The sequence below is a fragment of the Rhinatrema bivittatum genome, chromosome 16 (genome assembly GCF_901001135.1).
Source record: "Rhinatrema bivittatum chromosome 16, aRhiBiv1.1, whole genome shotgun sequence".
In the NCBI taxonomy this organism is placed as follows: domain Eukaryota; kingdom Metazoa; phylum Chordata; class Amphibia; order Gymnophiona; family Rhinatrematidae; genus Rhinatrema; species Rhinatrema bivittatum.
This window is the reverse complement of record NC_042630.1, coordinates 29378570-29394816: the sequence shown is the minus strand read 5'-3', so window position 1 is coordinate 29394816 and position 16247 is coordinate 29378570. Positions and strand designations below refer to the sequence as shown.

Here is a 16247-nt window from a genome sequence, read left to right as displayed (position 1 = left end):
CTCTATTTGCAATTCTTCCACGATAAAGCTGTTCTTCAAACACATCCAAATTTCTGCCCAAAGTTTCATATCAACCAAGCCATCAACTTCCTACCTATTTTTCCAAAGAGAGAGATTCTTACATACTCCTGATTGCAAAGAGTGTTTGCATACTACAAGCAACAAACTCAGAGCCATAGGCGATCATCACAACTGTGTGTCCCCTGTGATCCTAATGCCTTGGGAATGGCAGTGACTAAGAGAGCACTGTCCAACTGGATTTCCTGTTGCATTCAGCAGTGCTGTCATTAAGTGCACTCTACCTTGACAGGCTTAGTGAAAGCACACCAAGTGAGGGCCACAGCCGCCTCTTGCGCACCTGCACAATGTCCCTATCGAAGAGATTTGCAGGGCAGCCACGTGGTCATCCGTTCACACATTCACTTTCCATTATTGCCTGGAGCAGCTTGCAGCTTCAGACAGTGCAGTGGGTAGAGCAGTTTTAAGCAATTGACGGGAACTATCCATGGGGGAGCTGTGGTGTTTAAAAAAGGGACATTACCTTATACGGTGCCTCCTCCATCTTCTCTAAATTTCTACACCCTAAGCTTGGGTCTCTCCAGACAAATGGATAATTCAGCCTGCTTATCGATGGGAAAAGAACAAGTTTGCTTACTGTAAATTGTGTTTTCTGTACATACAAGATGAATTAGCCATGTGAACCTGAATAGCCTCCTCCTTGAAGAGCCCCTTTTCCTCGCAAGGTAGACAGTGCTTGCCTAAGGCTTAATCATGGGCTAAGGAGTGACTGGCCGCTCGTTCGCACGGGAACTGCCACGCAGGCGCAGCAGAGCAAAGCTCTGATTTCTTGGAGCGAGAGCTCCGCGTGGTGCGCTGTTGCGTGCCGTCACCCAGATAGCATGGCTGTTTCGTCCTGCTACCTACAGAAAACCCCATTTACGGTAAGCAAACTCGCTCTTGCTAAAAGGGTCAGGTAGGGGAATAACGACCACGAAAAATAGATGCAATTTTGTTCATGGGGTTCTAGATTTTAATTTGCATGGTTAAATGATAAGAACGTAAGAACAGCAAAACATAGGATCCATCTTAGTTAGCAGCCTCTCGCCATCCATGGAGGATTTGCATAGCCGAGCAGAATTGTGCGTCCGGATCCAGAGACAGAAGAGCGAGTTGACTGGGCCCTTGGGCAGTTGTATTTTACCCCTTGGTAAGGTCATGTGGACAGCGGACTTCCCTGCATATGAAGGTTTGTTTCAGCTGTACGACGTGCTGCTTTCCTACAGCCTTTGCAGCGATGGTGATAATTTTTAACTCGCTGGTTTTCTCCGGAGAAGCTTTGTATACAAGTAAATGTTTTCCCAGCAATAAACTCTTTTCAAAGCAAAAGAGTGGAATGGACTCGAATATCTGATAGTGCTGCCCCATCTGAATTTATTTGCGTTCCCCCTTTCATGAAATGGTGGTTTCCATGAGGTTTGTCGGACTTTCTAATTAATTTTGGGCAGCAGAAGATGATCTGTCGTACTTTTAAAGTGGCTTAGGGCACTAGCCGGGTATACCTTTTGACAGGGACGGGGAGAGTGAATCCTTTATGGTCCTTGAACTTCCATTGTCCTCCTGAGCTGGTGTAATGGGAGCGCAAGCTTTCCTACTGGAACTTGCTGGGTTTGGGTCGGAGAGCTGCTTGGCAGGGGAGAAAGTAAAGTTTGCACCCCCCTTTCCTTAAGTTGCCATTAATACATTTACAGTGGTGGCTCGTTGGGCCCTTTGCTGGAGCACCCTGGCTGCAGTAATGCTAAGCTTGCGTTGAGTGTTAACAGGTTCGCTTTTGTCATGCAGCTGATAAGCGATTGCTTCGTTGCGCTAAATTTGCTCTACAAGAAAACAGTCTTCACTCTGTACCATGTAAACTTTCGGAAGATCCACATGATGTGGATCTTCTGTTATAATAAAAAGCATAAGTAAATAAATGAATGATGGGCGGGAAAATACTCATCCTGAATCAAAAAATAAATTGCCCAGTTGCTTGATTGGAATGGATTGCTGTGGCCATTGCCATATGGAGGGACCAGAATTGGCTTCCTGGCTCAGGTCTTTCACTTCCCGGATTGGCCGGGAAAGATGCTGTAAAAGTGACATTCTCGGCCCCTTGTTGGGAGGCGTCCTAGACGTGCAGTGTTTCAGGGCCCGTGATTGCCTGGTTCTGCAGGAGTCTGGGTGCATGGCCCTCAGCCTAGGCCCTGCCCCTATAGTGACCGGAGTGGGTATAAAATAGGGAGAAAAGCACCCGATCCCAGCACTGGAAGTACAAAGGACCCAGGAGGACATTGCTGTTCCCAAAGGGAAAATAAAGAAGTCTTGTCACACCAGTCTCCTGAGCCACAGATGACCTCGCATGGTTCATGCCGGGCGGGTGATGTCATTTATGACCTCATAGCTGAGGCAGACCAATCAGTTGCAGCTTGGGGAGAGGCTGAAAGGATTTCTAACATAACTTAAAACTTACAGAGCGCACTCGGGAGGATACCGCTGGCTCCCCCCCCCCCCCCCCCCAAATATTCAACAAATAAGATTAGATATCCTCAAACTCAGCCCTCAATAATGCACCTGTAAAGGGTCACATTATGATATGATAGCGACCTTCAGAATGAATTTGCCAACACTGCTCTCTTCTAGTGTGAATTCTAATCATTGGTGTTGCATGTATGTCCATCACTTTTTTTATATATTTTCATTTGTATTTAAAACCGAAAAAAATCTTATCTGGTAGGTTTGGTTTTTTTTTACCCTCCAGTTTCTCTTTCTGCATCCCTAAAAAAGAAACCTAAGATCATGCACATGTTTCTGCTGCAGAATAACAAAGGCGATAATATTCTCCTCGCCCCCCCCCCCCCCCCCCCCAGAAAAACACAGTATATTTCTCCTGGAAGTGTGGGCATATTGTGCCCACTTTTAGTGATTGGCAGAGCCCCCCCCCCCATGCCCCCGCTCACACGTCAGGGATATGACAGACCACTGTGATTTCAGGATTTTTACAACATGCCAGCAAATACAAATCTGCAATAGCTTTACCTGCGGAATTTTTTTTATTACTAGGATAATGTTTTAAAAACCTTGTTTTAATGTAAACGTGTACCTATACGATTTTGTACTACTGTTAAGAGATTTTTAATAAAATAACCAAAGGTCCCCCTTGTCTTGCACGTGGTGGTGTTTGACCCTGACTTGGGGGGGGGGGGGTGTTTGTGATTTTCAAAGCGTGTCGGAGCGAGCGCATGCCTGCGCTGACCATACCTGAGGTATGGAAAGGTTGTGGCATCTTTTACTATTACTGAAGCAATGCAAAAAAAAAAAAGGAGGAAGGTGGCTTGGTTTAGTATCGCTCGCTCTGCTGAAGGGCCTTGGCTGCCTATCGCTTGCCCGACATTGCATCCCCGTTGTTTTGCGTATGCAAACGCCGTAGACAACACGGTGGAAACCAGTGCAGCAGGATGAGAGCAGGTCATGAATTCTGATGATTTTGTAATCGTTTTTATTCATATTTTACAATTATGATTTGGGGGGGCAGGACGCAAACATTAAATACACCAAATACATCTCATTTCCCAAATCTTTGTTTACCCTTTTTTTTTTTTTTTTTTTTAATCTTCTTGGTTAGTTTGAATGTCCAGCTCAAAACCCCTTCTGCGCTAAGCTCCCCCTTGCTCTGGATTCCACATGTAGATGTTCTCTGCTTGTGCTTAGAACCAATGCCCAAATACAGAAACAGTCATGGGCAGGAAACAAGCCCATCTCGGATCAGCCCTTATCCTTTGCCTGTAAAGTGAGCCTCATTTTCTGCAAGGCAGCCAGCAATTTTGTAATTGGAGTTCCTGCGAGCTCTCGTCTTTGTGCTTTGATGGGGACTAGGTCATTTGTCAATCCAGTGACCAGAGCTCCTGTAGTTTCCATAGAAACCACAGCAACCTTTGTATTCTGGATGCACTTGCTGCTTTCTGCAACGTGTGACGGTCCCAGTACCCGCAGGAGTTAGTGAACAAGGTTTTAGTGCAAGAAGGAGAATATTGGTCTTTCTTTTCTTCAGAGGCAATGAAAGATAGGGGGAGATCTAGTTAGCAAGGCAGAATATTTTTTGTTTTGTTTTAAATTTGTACAGACTGCAAAACAAGTTGGAATTCCAGGGTAAATGACTTGTGCTCATTGGCAATGTAGAATGTGATGACAGATCAGGACCCTAAGGCCCAGCCAGGCCTGCCCACTTTACTTCCTTTATCCATGCAATAGACATCTAATCCATTATTTCTTCAAACTTAAGGATATGCTGTGCTTATTCCAGGCCGCCTTGAATTCTGCTACTATTTTTGTCTCTACCACCTCCTCTGGGAGGCTATTCCATGCATCTACCACCCTAGCTGGGAAGAAATACTTCCTAATGTTACTCCTGAAGTTATGCAGGCAAAGATATGAAGAGAGAGCCGGAAACACCTGGGATCTATGGTACTGCAACCAGAAGTAAATTGAGCAGACTGGATGGCCTTATGGGCCGAATCTGCTGTTGTCTGGTATGTTAAGGCTTGCCTGTTTCTCATCTCTAGCATTCGTTGAGGTCAATGGCTCGTAATTGTTTCCAAGCATGGTCTCGGAACAGAGATGATATAAACTAGAAAAAAAAAGGAGCAAGATGAACGGATAAAACATGGATGGCTGAAGAAAGTATTTTCTGCCAGGCTATCCTTCTCTATCAGGAGTCACCACCCAGTAAAAGGATGTAGGCATCATTGTGGATAATATGTTGAAACCTTCTGCTCAGTGTGGTAGTGGACAAAAAAGCAAATAGTATGCTAGGAATTATTAGGAAATGAATAGAGAATAAAACAGTGAATATCATAACGCCTCTGTACCGCTCCATGGTGCGACCTCATCTTGAGTATTGTGTTCAGTTCTGGTCACCACATCTCAAAAAAGATATAGCAGAATTAGAAAAGGTAAGGAGAAGGGTGACCAAGATGATAAAGGGGATGGAACGATTCATCTATGAGAAAAGGCTAAAGAGGTTTGGGCGCTTCAGCTTGGAGAAGAGACGGCTGAAGGGAGATATGAGAGAGGTCTATAAAATGAGTGGAGTGGAATGGGTAAATACAAATCGGCTGTTTACACTTTTAAAAAGAACAAAGACTAAGGGACATGCAATGAAGGTACCAGGTAAGACAAATAGGAGAAAATTTTTTTTTTTTTACTCAATCCATAATTAAACTCTCTGGAATTTGTTGCTGGAGCATATGATAAAAGCTGTTAGTATAGCTGGATTTTAAAAAGGTTTGGACAAGTTCCTGGAAGAAAAATGCATAAACCATTACAAAGCTGAACTTGGGGATATCTACTGCTTATCCCTTGGATAAGCAACATGGAATCTATCAGCCTTTTAGGATCCTGCCAGGATACTGGGCTTGATGAACCTTTGGTCTGTCCCAGTATGGCAAATCTTATGATCTTCTAATTTCATTGGCTACACCACCATGGATGGATAAGGTAGCACATAAATGCTTTTAAATAAATAAATACAATCTTGCTGTAACACTTTGTTTTGGCTCCCAAGAAAAGACAAAAGGGTTGGTAGTAATCCTCTTAAAGGCTGAGAAAATCCAACTTGGTAACTGTAGCGGTCCTAAACACTTTGTTTGGAGTACCTAGTGCCGACTTAGTGTAATGATACTGGTGTATGGACAAAAACCTTGCAGTATCTGCCTAGCTATCTCAGCTGTTGCTCCTTAAGGCCCTACACTCCACTGTTCCTTTAGTAAGGAGGCTCTGGCCATCCCCAACCTCCTATCGCTCATTCAGTGGCCACAGCCAGGGCTCCTTCAAGAACTTCTACAGCCTATTTACAATTCAAAATTGTTAAAGAACTGGTTTTGGTATAAAGCACCTTGCGGAACACCGAGGGTTGTAAAAGCGAAGCATTCAGCGTAGCATAGTACGCCTCCGGGAGACCGAGGCCTGCTTGTAAGGCACTGTCTCGAAGTTGCAACCTACCCTTTCTGTACGACTAATGAGTTGGGAGTGCTGTGAGGAACATATTACAGTCAAATAAATTAAACTCCCCCCCCCCCCCAAAAAAAAAAAAAAGCCCTAAGCAATTTCTTTCATCTTGGATTTGCTGACTTGCAAAAGGATGAACACGAAGCGTGACAAAGCTTGACATCGTATGCTCGTGTACCTCACGATAAGCTGTAAACGGACATTAATAGATGAGCGAAAGCTCCCAAGCTGTAATTAGGATGTACAGTAGGCATAGGACTCAACTGCAAAATACTGGGACAGTCCTGGATCTCAAGAGAAAACATCACAGCTGTATAAACAGGAAGGCCTATGGAACCCGCATAGAGATTAGAATAAAGCTCAGTGATTTGTGCAAAGGCTTTGCTAGCACTCTGTGAAGAACAGGGGTGGGGGCGGGGCGACTCGGGGTTAGTTCCTGGCTCCAGTCTTCCTGTCTGCGCATCAACGGGGCCTGGAGGAACTGAGGAGCCAGGTGAGGGAGGGCGGCTGGAGAGAGAGTCCTAGTCATTGTGCACCTTGTGGCCAGACTTAGGGCCTATGATTGCAGGGATCCAGAAGGAGCCCCGGTATGTGGCCCCAGGCCGAGGGCTCTCACTGCAGAGACTGGGCTAAGTGAGCTAGGAGGGGGTATGACCTCCGCCCCAGGTATTTGCAGATGAAGGCCTGTAGCTCCATAAGCCCAACAGAAACCAGTTCTGATTGCGCCAGAAGCCTTGAAGTGCAACAGGGAACTGCTGGCCAAGAGAACTGTGAAAGAGAAGTGGAGTTCCCAAAGGGGGCTACATTTGCTGCCCGTCAGTTAAGCGAGCTGATATGTGTGAAGCCCTGTCAGGAACTTGAGTCAACTACTCTTAATGGTGAAATGTCACTTTGATTGCCTGACCTGCTAAGAAGGCCATGTAGCCTTCATATTGTTTGGGCAAGAAAAATCAGCATGCTTTGTTCTTGCTGCTTCCAAACACAAAGAACCCCCCTCTGATTTGGTGCTAGAATGACCAGCAACCTGAATTGATTCTCATGTGCTCTCTGGCTTGACTTGTAAACCGTGTTGTTTCCAACAGAGACCCAGATTCATAGCTCTGAAAGCCTGCTGGCCTTCATGGTAAGCTGAGGGTCCTCAACTGTCATCCCAGTGGACATAGATGGCATGGAAGAACCTGAACGAGAAACAGTACTGCCATTGTCAGACCTGGAAAGGGCCATGCAGTACACCTGCCAAGTTCTACCAAGGGTAATGTGGATGGAGGTCAGTAGGTGGCGAATACCTCAGTGCTTTGCGAGCTGGGGTTAGGCTTGAGTCAAAAGAGGCTTTCTCTTGAGATCTCTTCTACTGGTTGGAAAACCAATATTTGGCATCAGCTCTTCAAGTCCCTTCTAATCTAGAACTAATTGTTGACAGCTTTAAAGGCTACAAGTGATAACCAGGTCATTAGTTGATTGCACCTTTCTACCCACAGAAGCTCGTTTGTAGGTGAGGGTGGCAGATGCTAAGGAATAAGTTGGAAGCTCCTGTATGGGGCTGTCTTTTGGGGGATCTTCCTCCACTTAGCTGGAAGCATACACTGTCCACCTTTTCCTCAGGTGAGGCGGTAATCAAAGGTATCTTTCTCCATGTAGTCTGTCCAGGTGGAGGAGGGCATGCTGCGGTAAGGGTCCAGGAGAATCCTAAAGCAGCGTACGATCAGAAGCCCCAAGAAAATAAACAGGAAGAAGACGAAGACAAAAGCCGCTTTCTGCTCCAAGGTCAGAGAGGTCCCGGGTAAAGCGGCGCCAGAGGCTGAAAACGTGGTGCTCAGGACGTCCTCTGTCATGGCAAGTCACTTCAGATCCCCATCAGCACCTGCTGAATCAATGCGCCTGTCCTCTTCTTCAGGCACCTGTGAGCAGAAAGCAGAGTGTTAGGTCTTTTGTAGGGGGTGTGAATTTCAGTTCCACATCCCCATCCCTTATCCCTCTAGGAAATGAGAGAAGAGGCACTGGCAGAATGAGATGCAGCCTTGTCACCCAGTTCCCTGGTTCCCCTCCCATCTTTGCTATTGCCCTGTGATCCCCATCATGACAGTTATCTTGTTTTAAGGAATCATCAAGGAAATTCCCCGATGCGTGGTAATGTGCATTTGCTATATCTGAGGGAACCCTTTGTGATTCCCTCTTTTAATAACCACCGGCTTTATTCTTCAAATTTTTATTTTTCTTTTCCTTATTTTTTGTTTGTATTTATATAATGTAAGTGTCCTCCCCCTGGCGGTCAACTCGACCTTATTCAGCATTCCTGCTCCTTCATGTGAATACTTATTGGTTCTGCCCGAACTCCTATGCTTCTATGAGGTCGAAGCTGCCTACCCGACACCGGCCGTGTTTTGACTGCTTGTCTGCTTCAGGAACCATGGAGAGATCTTGCTTACCATACTACGGTTCAAACTTCTTTGCCGCCTTCCTTAAAACAATCACCAACCCAACCTCTGTTTCCTTCTACTATCAACATCAACAACCAATCATCAAGGAAACTCCCCGTTGCATGGTAATGTGCGGTTGCTATATCTGAGGGAACCCTTTGTGATTCCCCCTTTTAATAGCTATCCTCTTTTAATAGCGCCGCTCATCGAAATGGTCGTTATAAGAGAAACTTGAGAGATACACACTTCGATGTTGTTCAAACCGCAAGGTGACAAAGAAGTTTGAACCATAGGATGGTAAGCAAGATCTCTCCATGGTCCCTGAAGCAGACAAGCAGTCGAAACATGGCCTGTGTCGGGCAGGCGGCTTCAACCTCATAGAAGCATAGGAGTTTAGACAGAACCAATAAGTATTCACATGAAGGAGCGGGAACGCTGAATAAGGTCGAGTTGACCGCCAGGGAGAGGACACTTACTTAAAATGAAAACGATAGACACAGTTCATTGTTGAAAAAGAGGTACATGGTTGCATTATATAAATACAAACAAAAAGTAATAAAAATAAAAATTTGAAGAATAAAGCCAGTAGCTATTAAGAGGGAATCACAAAGGGTTCCCTCAGATATAGCAACCGCACATTACCACGCATTGGGGAGTTTCCTTGATGATTGGTTGTTGATGTTGATAGTAGAAGGAAACAGAGGTTGGGTTGGTGATTGTTTTAAGGAAGACAAGAAAGAGGAAACGTGGGTAGAAATGCTGGGAGAGGAGATGCAGCTCAGTAGTCTTATCTGGTATTTATGAGAACAACAATCCAGAGAAACCTCACTGATGAGCTACAAAAAGGACGTTAATTCCTTTAATGTGTTGTTTATTGACTCTGAAACCAACATATTCCGTTGACAAACAAAATCTAGTGTATTCTAGGTGGGGAAGCTGCATGTGCAAATAGGTGGTTATTTCTGAGGAAAACAGTTGTGCCATTTGATGGCCTAATGGCATGCAAGATATGGGCTATGGATGTCTTGTGCAACCTCAGCAAAATTGACCAGAAGAAGTGGGATGAAAATGGATGCTCGCATTTAGCGCCCGATGCATTTCAGTGCTAGGAACACACAATTCTCTAGCATGTCCTTTTGTTTTTTACTCAGCCCCTCATTTAAATACTGCATTGAGCACCCAAAGAATGTGGCTTTCGCGCGTTAGGAAAACGGGTGCCCAATGCAAGTGCCCGTTTTCAACACACGTCTTATTGCATTGGCCCTAAATGTGTAAAAAGAAGGCATTGTGCATCAGGAAGTTGGCTGCCCATTTGCTCGAGTATTTCACCTCTGGAAACTCTACTGGCAAGAGGCAGCGAGTATAAAGCTGCAGCTACGCTTGGGGCTTGATTGGAGCTAAATGGAAAATGCTGTGAACCTAGTTTGGGGTTTGTTTGTTTTTACATTAATGATGGTGTTGGATGGTTAATTCTGCCGCTCTTTTGTACTGTTCTAAAGGTTTCCAATAGAAAGTAAATTTCAAAGGAAAAAAAATCTGCAGCTGCTTTGGTGGCACTCCTGTTTAAATTGGTTTGAAAAAAGAGCAATAAGGAAGAGCATGAACCAAGAATCATACTTCTGCAATGCTGTTGTGGCCTACTGGTGGCTGTCAAGCACCTTGGGATGCTTAGGGCCTCCTATGCTGCAGTGTAAGGCCAGGACTTAAAACCAGCAATGCATTTCCCCCGCTTAGCCAGAGGATAACTTGTCAAGGTGGGAAAACGTATTTGGGGCGTTGGTGCTATTGTTCAAGGTGCTCAAGGAACTTCCCAACAGGCATCAACCTCATGCAGCCTGGATGTTTAGGGACCAGGCCTACAGCGCCAGAGCGGATCCCAGCACCAATCCTCCCCGCCTTTATATTCCAACTGCAGACCAATACCCTAATGGCACTGTACGAATGTGAAAGCAGCGTTCATTCATTCATTCATAGCTTTGCTGTATTGCATCATGCCATCCTGAAATCAGCAAACAGCCTTGGGAGGGCAGGAAGGGGGAGGTAGATGGGATAAGGGACTTAGAACAAGTAATGAGTATGTGTAAGCTGTCTTTAAGTGAAACCTAGATCAATGAGAGCTCATGACTCAGCAGATGGGGAAGGGAGATGTGGGCAAAGGCATATTGGAGGAGGCACCCAGTAGATAAATCCCTTGAAAAGACAAGGCGAGAGAGTACATGTTTACAGAGTAACATGGCAAGTCAACTAAGCAGCACTCTTACATTAACAGCTGCTTCCTTTTCCTTGAAACGCAGACCAAACTTGTCACAGATTGCTGGAAGGTAAATACTTGTATTTGCTAGGAGCTGCTTTCAGGAGCCCCTTGTAAACTGCTCACAAAGTAAAGGTGGTGGTTGGGGAATGAAGTCCCTGCTCCCCTGAACCTCCTTTAATGGGCCCAACTGCCATTGGCCCCGATGAAGTGACTCTCTTTACAAAAGCAAGAGATGCATTTGCATATATGAGGTCTCCAGTGTATGCAGATTTACCTCATGCATATTCATGGTGGGTGGCCTGACAGGCTGTGGGGGGGGGGGGGTCACCTAGACAGATTTGGGCATCTGAAGATGATAAATGGAAGCACCAATGGACAAACTCATGGAATTGTTTTTGGCGGTGGGGAAGGGCAGTGGCCTTTCGCTGGCTCTGCATTCATACAAATCTCCTCTGCCGGGTCTCTCTGTTTAATCTCGGCAGAAAAGGGAGCTCTTACGGAGGCCCCGCTGCTGCTTTTCTCAGCCGCTGAAGCTGGGAAATAAAAATGTTATAACCTCCTTGTTCCTTGTGAACCGATAGGATATGATTTGTATCATGAATGTCGGTATAAGAAATAAATAAATCTGTCTATCAGAAGAGATTGGGAGCTGTGCTTTGATTCCAGCATAACATAGATGGGAGGGAAATGTTTTTTTTTGATAGAGTAGATCCCTAGTATTTGCATCGTTAGGCGACGTCCGACCTTACAGCGGTTCACAAATCATGAGAATAATTAAAATGAATAGCAATACATCATTAAAATAACACAAAACATACAAGCAGTAACAATATATGTCATAGAACAATGCAATAAACATTAATAGCTAGGGCCATAGCTTGAACCTACCCCACTTTGATGGAGGTAAATGTGAGCAGAACTCAGGGGTTTGCATGGACCTCCATTTCTGGGAAGGAACCCCTTTTGCCCTGCTTCGCCACACTTTTTGGGACTAAGCTGGATCGCTCCATATCAGTGATGTCTGCAGGTGTGCCCGCAGGGGGGGGGCGGGGGGGGCCAGCGAGGATGGTGGTGGCACCTCCCTGCTCCTGCTGCTCTGCGCTGCTCTTCTCTTTCTGCTGTGCCAGCTGGGCTTTTGTCCGCTGCCTTAGGGCCTCGTGAGTGTTGCCGCCGGCCTTGGTAGAGCAATCGGGTACCACAAGCAAAGTGCTGCCAAAAACAAGAGAGGATGTGAAACCCATGCTTGTGCATGGATTTTCTGGCACGCGCTCTTAACTTCCTGAATGAAGGGGATTTTTCAGTAGGGTAGCTGCCAGGTCCATGCTTCCGCCCCCCCCCCCCCCCCCCAGCCTCTTCCAAGGCCCACCCCAATCAGAAACGCCTAAAGGCCTCTTGGTCACATCCTTTTCTGCTCCAGGGGCAGCCACCATGCAGTACTGGCATGTCTGGGCCAAAGACACATAGCCCCTCACGCAGAAGCAGAAATGGGTCTGTGTGCATGGCATGCTATCCCTTAAGAGTCATGCGTGATGCATGTGTGTGGGCGCGTGCAATGCATTTACATGCAGCTACACATGTATCTGCACGTGAGGCGGCGTGCACACACAGAGCTTGAAGGCACATTTACAAGGGCTCGATTTCCCTGGGCTGCTCCTTCGTCCCTACACAATGGCAGCTATGTGCTCTACGTCCAGATACTTGGCACGCAAGACCCGTCTATTATATTTTACCACTGAAGAAGAGGAAGGTGTCAACCCAGAACTGGGAAAAAAAAAAAATACAAAGGCATCGAGAAGAAGCTGCGAAAAAAGAGAGACTACAAGTCTCTCTCCTGATCCAGGGGAGAAAATCTAGCAAAATGCTATACATGGACCTCCACCCGGTAACATCATCAATCCTTTCCCACACCTCAAACCCAGCATCTGCTGCCTTTAAAGGATGAAGGGAAGTATCATTACCTGGGTACTTGTCTACTTGTTGGTAGTCAGATCAGTCAGTTGCATGCTGGTGTGGCTCCACTTTAAGGAGGGTAAGCCTTCTTCCCCAGCCGATCCCCTTTCGGCTTTTCCAGCTGTGCTTGCCCTTTTCTGTCTCTTCACGGGGATGTTCAGAGACTTCAAAGCAGTAGCGGGGTCGCCCGTGGCAACCAGTAGCTATGGCAACCCTGGAGGCAGCTGGATTGCTGTCAGTGGCAGGCTGATGCTTGAGAGATGGCTATCCGTCCACCTTCCTGTTCTCTGGCAGCCAGGCTCTAGGGTCCTCGGGACGGCCCCCTCAGACTGCAACTGGCCGCTGCATCAGTGGCGAAGCCCTGAGCGTGCACTGTGCATGGATGGGGGGGGGGGGGGGGGGGAGAGGCTGCTTCCACGGCCAGAGGGACCAGAAACCACCCCTCCCCCACCTCTGGCTTATTACGTGGGATTCGGGGGTTTCCCTGACGCTGAGGCTTGTTGCTGCACAGAGTCGGTGATTCCCCAAAGCCGACCGCCTGGAGGCTCAAGGAGATGAGCCTGGTGCATTGCAAACAAACAAGGAAGGCACAGTCCCCTAGCCAGATCTCTCAGCGGTCCCCCCCGTCTGCTTTCCCCAGGCGCCAGAACCTGATGGGGAGTGGAGGTGGAGAGGCCGCTCATAAGAACTTGCTTTTGAGCAACAAGCTTCTTCCTTCCCGCACAGCTAGGCTGGCTCCGAGCTTACCCCTGTGCATGTCGGGATGTGTAGTTTTGAATTCCCTCTGTCATATGGGCTGCTGCTCTGGCAGGGAGCCCAGTCTCGGTGGAGCTTGCCTCCCAATGCAGCCTTAAAAATAAACTGGTCTCTTGGTGCACAGATGCTGTAGAAATTCTGGGCGCAGAAGAGCCTTGCTAAGTGCTAAGACCGGGCTCGGGCATGTCCAATACAAAGCCCGGGGTAGGCAAGCATATTAGCACCCCTGACCCCCGACTCTGATCCTCGTACCTCTTTCTCCCCTGATCCCTAGCCCCTTGTCCATGGTAGAAGGAAAGGGTCACTCCTGCCTTTTCATCTGCAGCTCAGCCACTAACACCCCCCCCCCCACCCCAAGAGGCTTTGCACCCTGGACAGTTGCCTCTCTTGCCCATCCTTTATTAGGGCTCTGTTGCAATGTATGTTAATTTATATGATTTACATTCAGTTTATCTCCTGCACATTCATTGTGGATAGCCTGAAAAGCCGATTTGCTGTGACGTCACCAGGACAGGTTTGTGAACCACTGAGCTAGGGTAACCAACCGGTTCCAGTATTTTAGGGCCCTGGGTGTGAACAGTCACAGGAGAGCTCTTTATCAGAAAGGATCCCTTCCCCTCCCACCCTGACAGCACTGCCCAGGGAGGCTGGGTGCAGGGGTGGCAGAGCGAGGCAAGATTTGTGCTTTCTATGGGAAAAAATGCTTACAGGCCGATACAGTACAGAGCGCTCCGGTGGCGCGCACTGTTAACCCGTGATTGGACGCGCGTTTTCCACGCGCTAGCGTTACCCCTTATTCAGCAAGGGGTGGAAAACGCGCGTCCAACCTCCCCCCCCCCCCCGAACCTAATAGGGCCCGCAACATGCAAATGCATGTTGATGGCCCTATTAGGTATTCCTGCGAGATTCAGAAAGGAAAATGTGCAGCCAAGCCGCACATTTTACTGTCAGAAATTAGCACCTTCCCAAAGGGCTTGAGAACCGACGCCGGCAAAATTGAATGTCAGCTGTCAAACCCGCTGACAGCCGCCACTCCTGTCCGAAAAGAAGCGCTAGGGATGCGCTAGTGTCCCTAGTGCCTCTTTTTACCACCGGGCCTAACTCGAATACTGAATCGCGCACACAGAGTGGCCTGTGTGCGCGCTGGGAGAGCGGGCATTCACCCGCTCTCCCGTGGACTTTACTGTATAAGCCCATTAGTAAATTGGGCCCTTAGCTTGTACAGTTGAGGGGGGGGGAGTAAGAGGGCTTGGGGGGGGGGATTTCCAGGAGGTTACAAGCACAGGGTTGGAGACGTAATCCAGCGCGGGGCTTTCTGTGAGAGCGCTGATGGAATATGTACAGTGCAGCCAGATAGATCTCGGGGAAGGCTCGTGGCTGTAAGAAAGCCACAGAACAGTATGACATTTAAATGCATTGTCTTTTGAGAAAGTAGATGGGAGGAGGGCAATATTCAAAGGGAGTTAGCTGGCTAGATGAAAGGATTTGAGTGATGCTGCTAAAGGCACACATGCACTCTCACGGCGGGCATGCTTTCAGCTGGATTCAAAAGAGGCGTTTCAGGAGTGGAGGGGGGTGGTGGTGGTGGTGGAGGAACCTCCGTGCGTGGGATTGAATTGTGCAGTCTGTGTGTGCAGCTTTACTTCTCTTCCTCTGCCTGCAGATTCAGCAAGCACCAGGTGCTTTTATGCCTGCATACCTTATGGTTCATTTAAAAAGTGAAACCACCCATGTAGCAACACCTGCCCCCAAACCCAGCAGAGGCAAGGCGAGAAGAGTTTGATCTTTAAAAGCAGCTTTTCATTAAGGAGGTAGCAAACAATCAATTTACACTGCGACGGAGCAGGAGTGATGTCACTGGTCCTGTAAAGGAGAAAGGGATGATGTCACTGGTCCTGTAACAGAAAGGGATGATGTCACTGGTCCTATGATGGAGAAGGAGTGATGTCACAGAGCTATTCTAATTCCGAACTAGGAAAAAATTATTTTTCTACTTGTCAAACTTAGAATTACCCCTGTATATTATAATAAATGAAGACCATTACAAGACAGTAACATGTAAGCAGGGCACTGGAGACCCATAAATCACTCTGTTCTGATTTACAGATGTCAGCAGACCTCCTTCCATACATTTTTGTCTGCTTCAACACAGCTGGCTGCCCGCTGCTGCTTAGCTTGTGTTTACAGGCTATGATGAATGGCAAGACTGCCGGGCTTAGCTTTCCCGATGCCGTTTCTACACCGTGTGCCCTATCCTTAACAGACAGGGGGTAACCTGTACGGAGTCGCAGTTGCTACCCTTAACGGAAGGCATAGGGGTAACCTGCACAGAGCGGCAGTTACTACCCTTGACAGAAAGCATGGGGGGGGGGGGTAACCTGTAGGGAGTCGCAGTTACTACCCTTAATGGAAGGCATGGGGGGTATCCTGCACAGAGCGGCAGTTACTACCCTTAATGGAAGGCATGGGGATAACCTGCATGGAACGGCGGTTACTACCATAGCCACTTGCTGGGCAGACTGGATGGACCTTTTGGTCTTTATCTGCTGTCATTCGGGCCGATACAGTAAAGCGCTGCCGAGCTTGCGCGCTTTTTAACGCGAATTAGACACGGGTTTTGGGTGCGTAAGATGGATGTGCGATTCAGTATATCCTTTAATGCGTCCTTAGCGTGTGCTGAAAACGACACGTTACAATTGGCGCCCGCCGCATGTAGATGGTATGTTAATGTATTTAATGACCGATTAGCTATTCCCCTCGATACAGTAACGCGCGCCCAAAATATCGCATCTTTAACCTGAACATTTTCCGCATCTTTACCCTTTATTTTT

The 16247-nt window shown here is 47.3% G+C and overlaps 1 protein-coding gene across 2 annotated transcripts; it reads right to left on the bottom strand.

The window, feature by feature from the left end:
* Nucleotides 1-5027: 5027 nt before the first annotated feature.
* LOC115078759 (cortexin-2-like) lies at nt 5028-13396 on the bottom strand. Of its 2 annotated transcripts, none has more exons than XM_029581775.1 (2): nt 12669-13396; nt 5028-7937 (listed from the first exon to the last, which is right to left on the bottom strand). In XM_029581775.1, exon 2 carries the CDS (start codon nt 7869-7871, stop codon nt 7638-7640), a length of 234 nt encoding a protein of 77 aa, XP_029437635.1. In that variant the 5' UTR covers nt 7872-7937; nt 12669-13396; the 3' UTR covers nt 5028-7637. The 2 variants fall into 2 exon arrangements, with proteins under 2 accessions (XP_029437635.1, XP_029437636.1); XM_029581776.1 differs by lacking the exon at nt 12669-13396 and adding an exon at nt 11599-11900.
* Nucleotides 13397-16247: the final 2851 nt, after the last annotated feature.

Bases quoted from the DNA above. Each gene is read 5' to 3' on its own strand.
- LOC115078759 (XM_029581775.1), bottom strand. From the start codon at position 7,871: ATGACAGAGGACGTCCTGAGCACCACGTTTTCAGCCTCTGGCGCCGCT.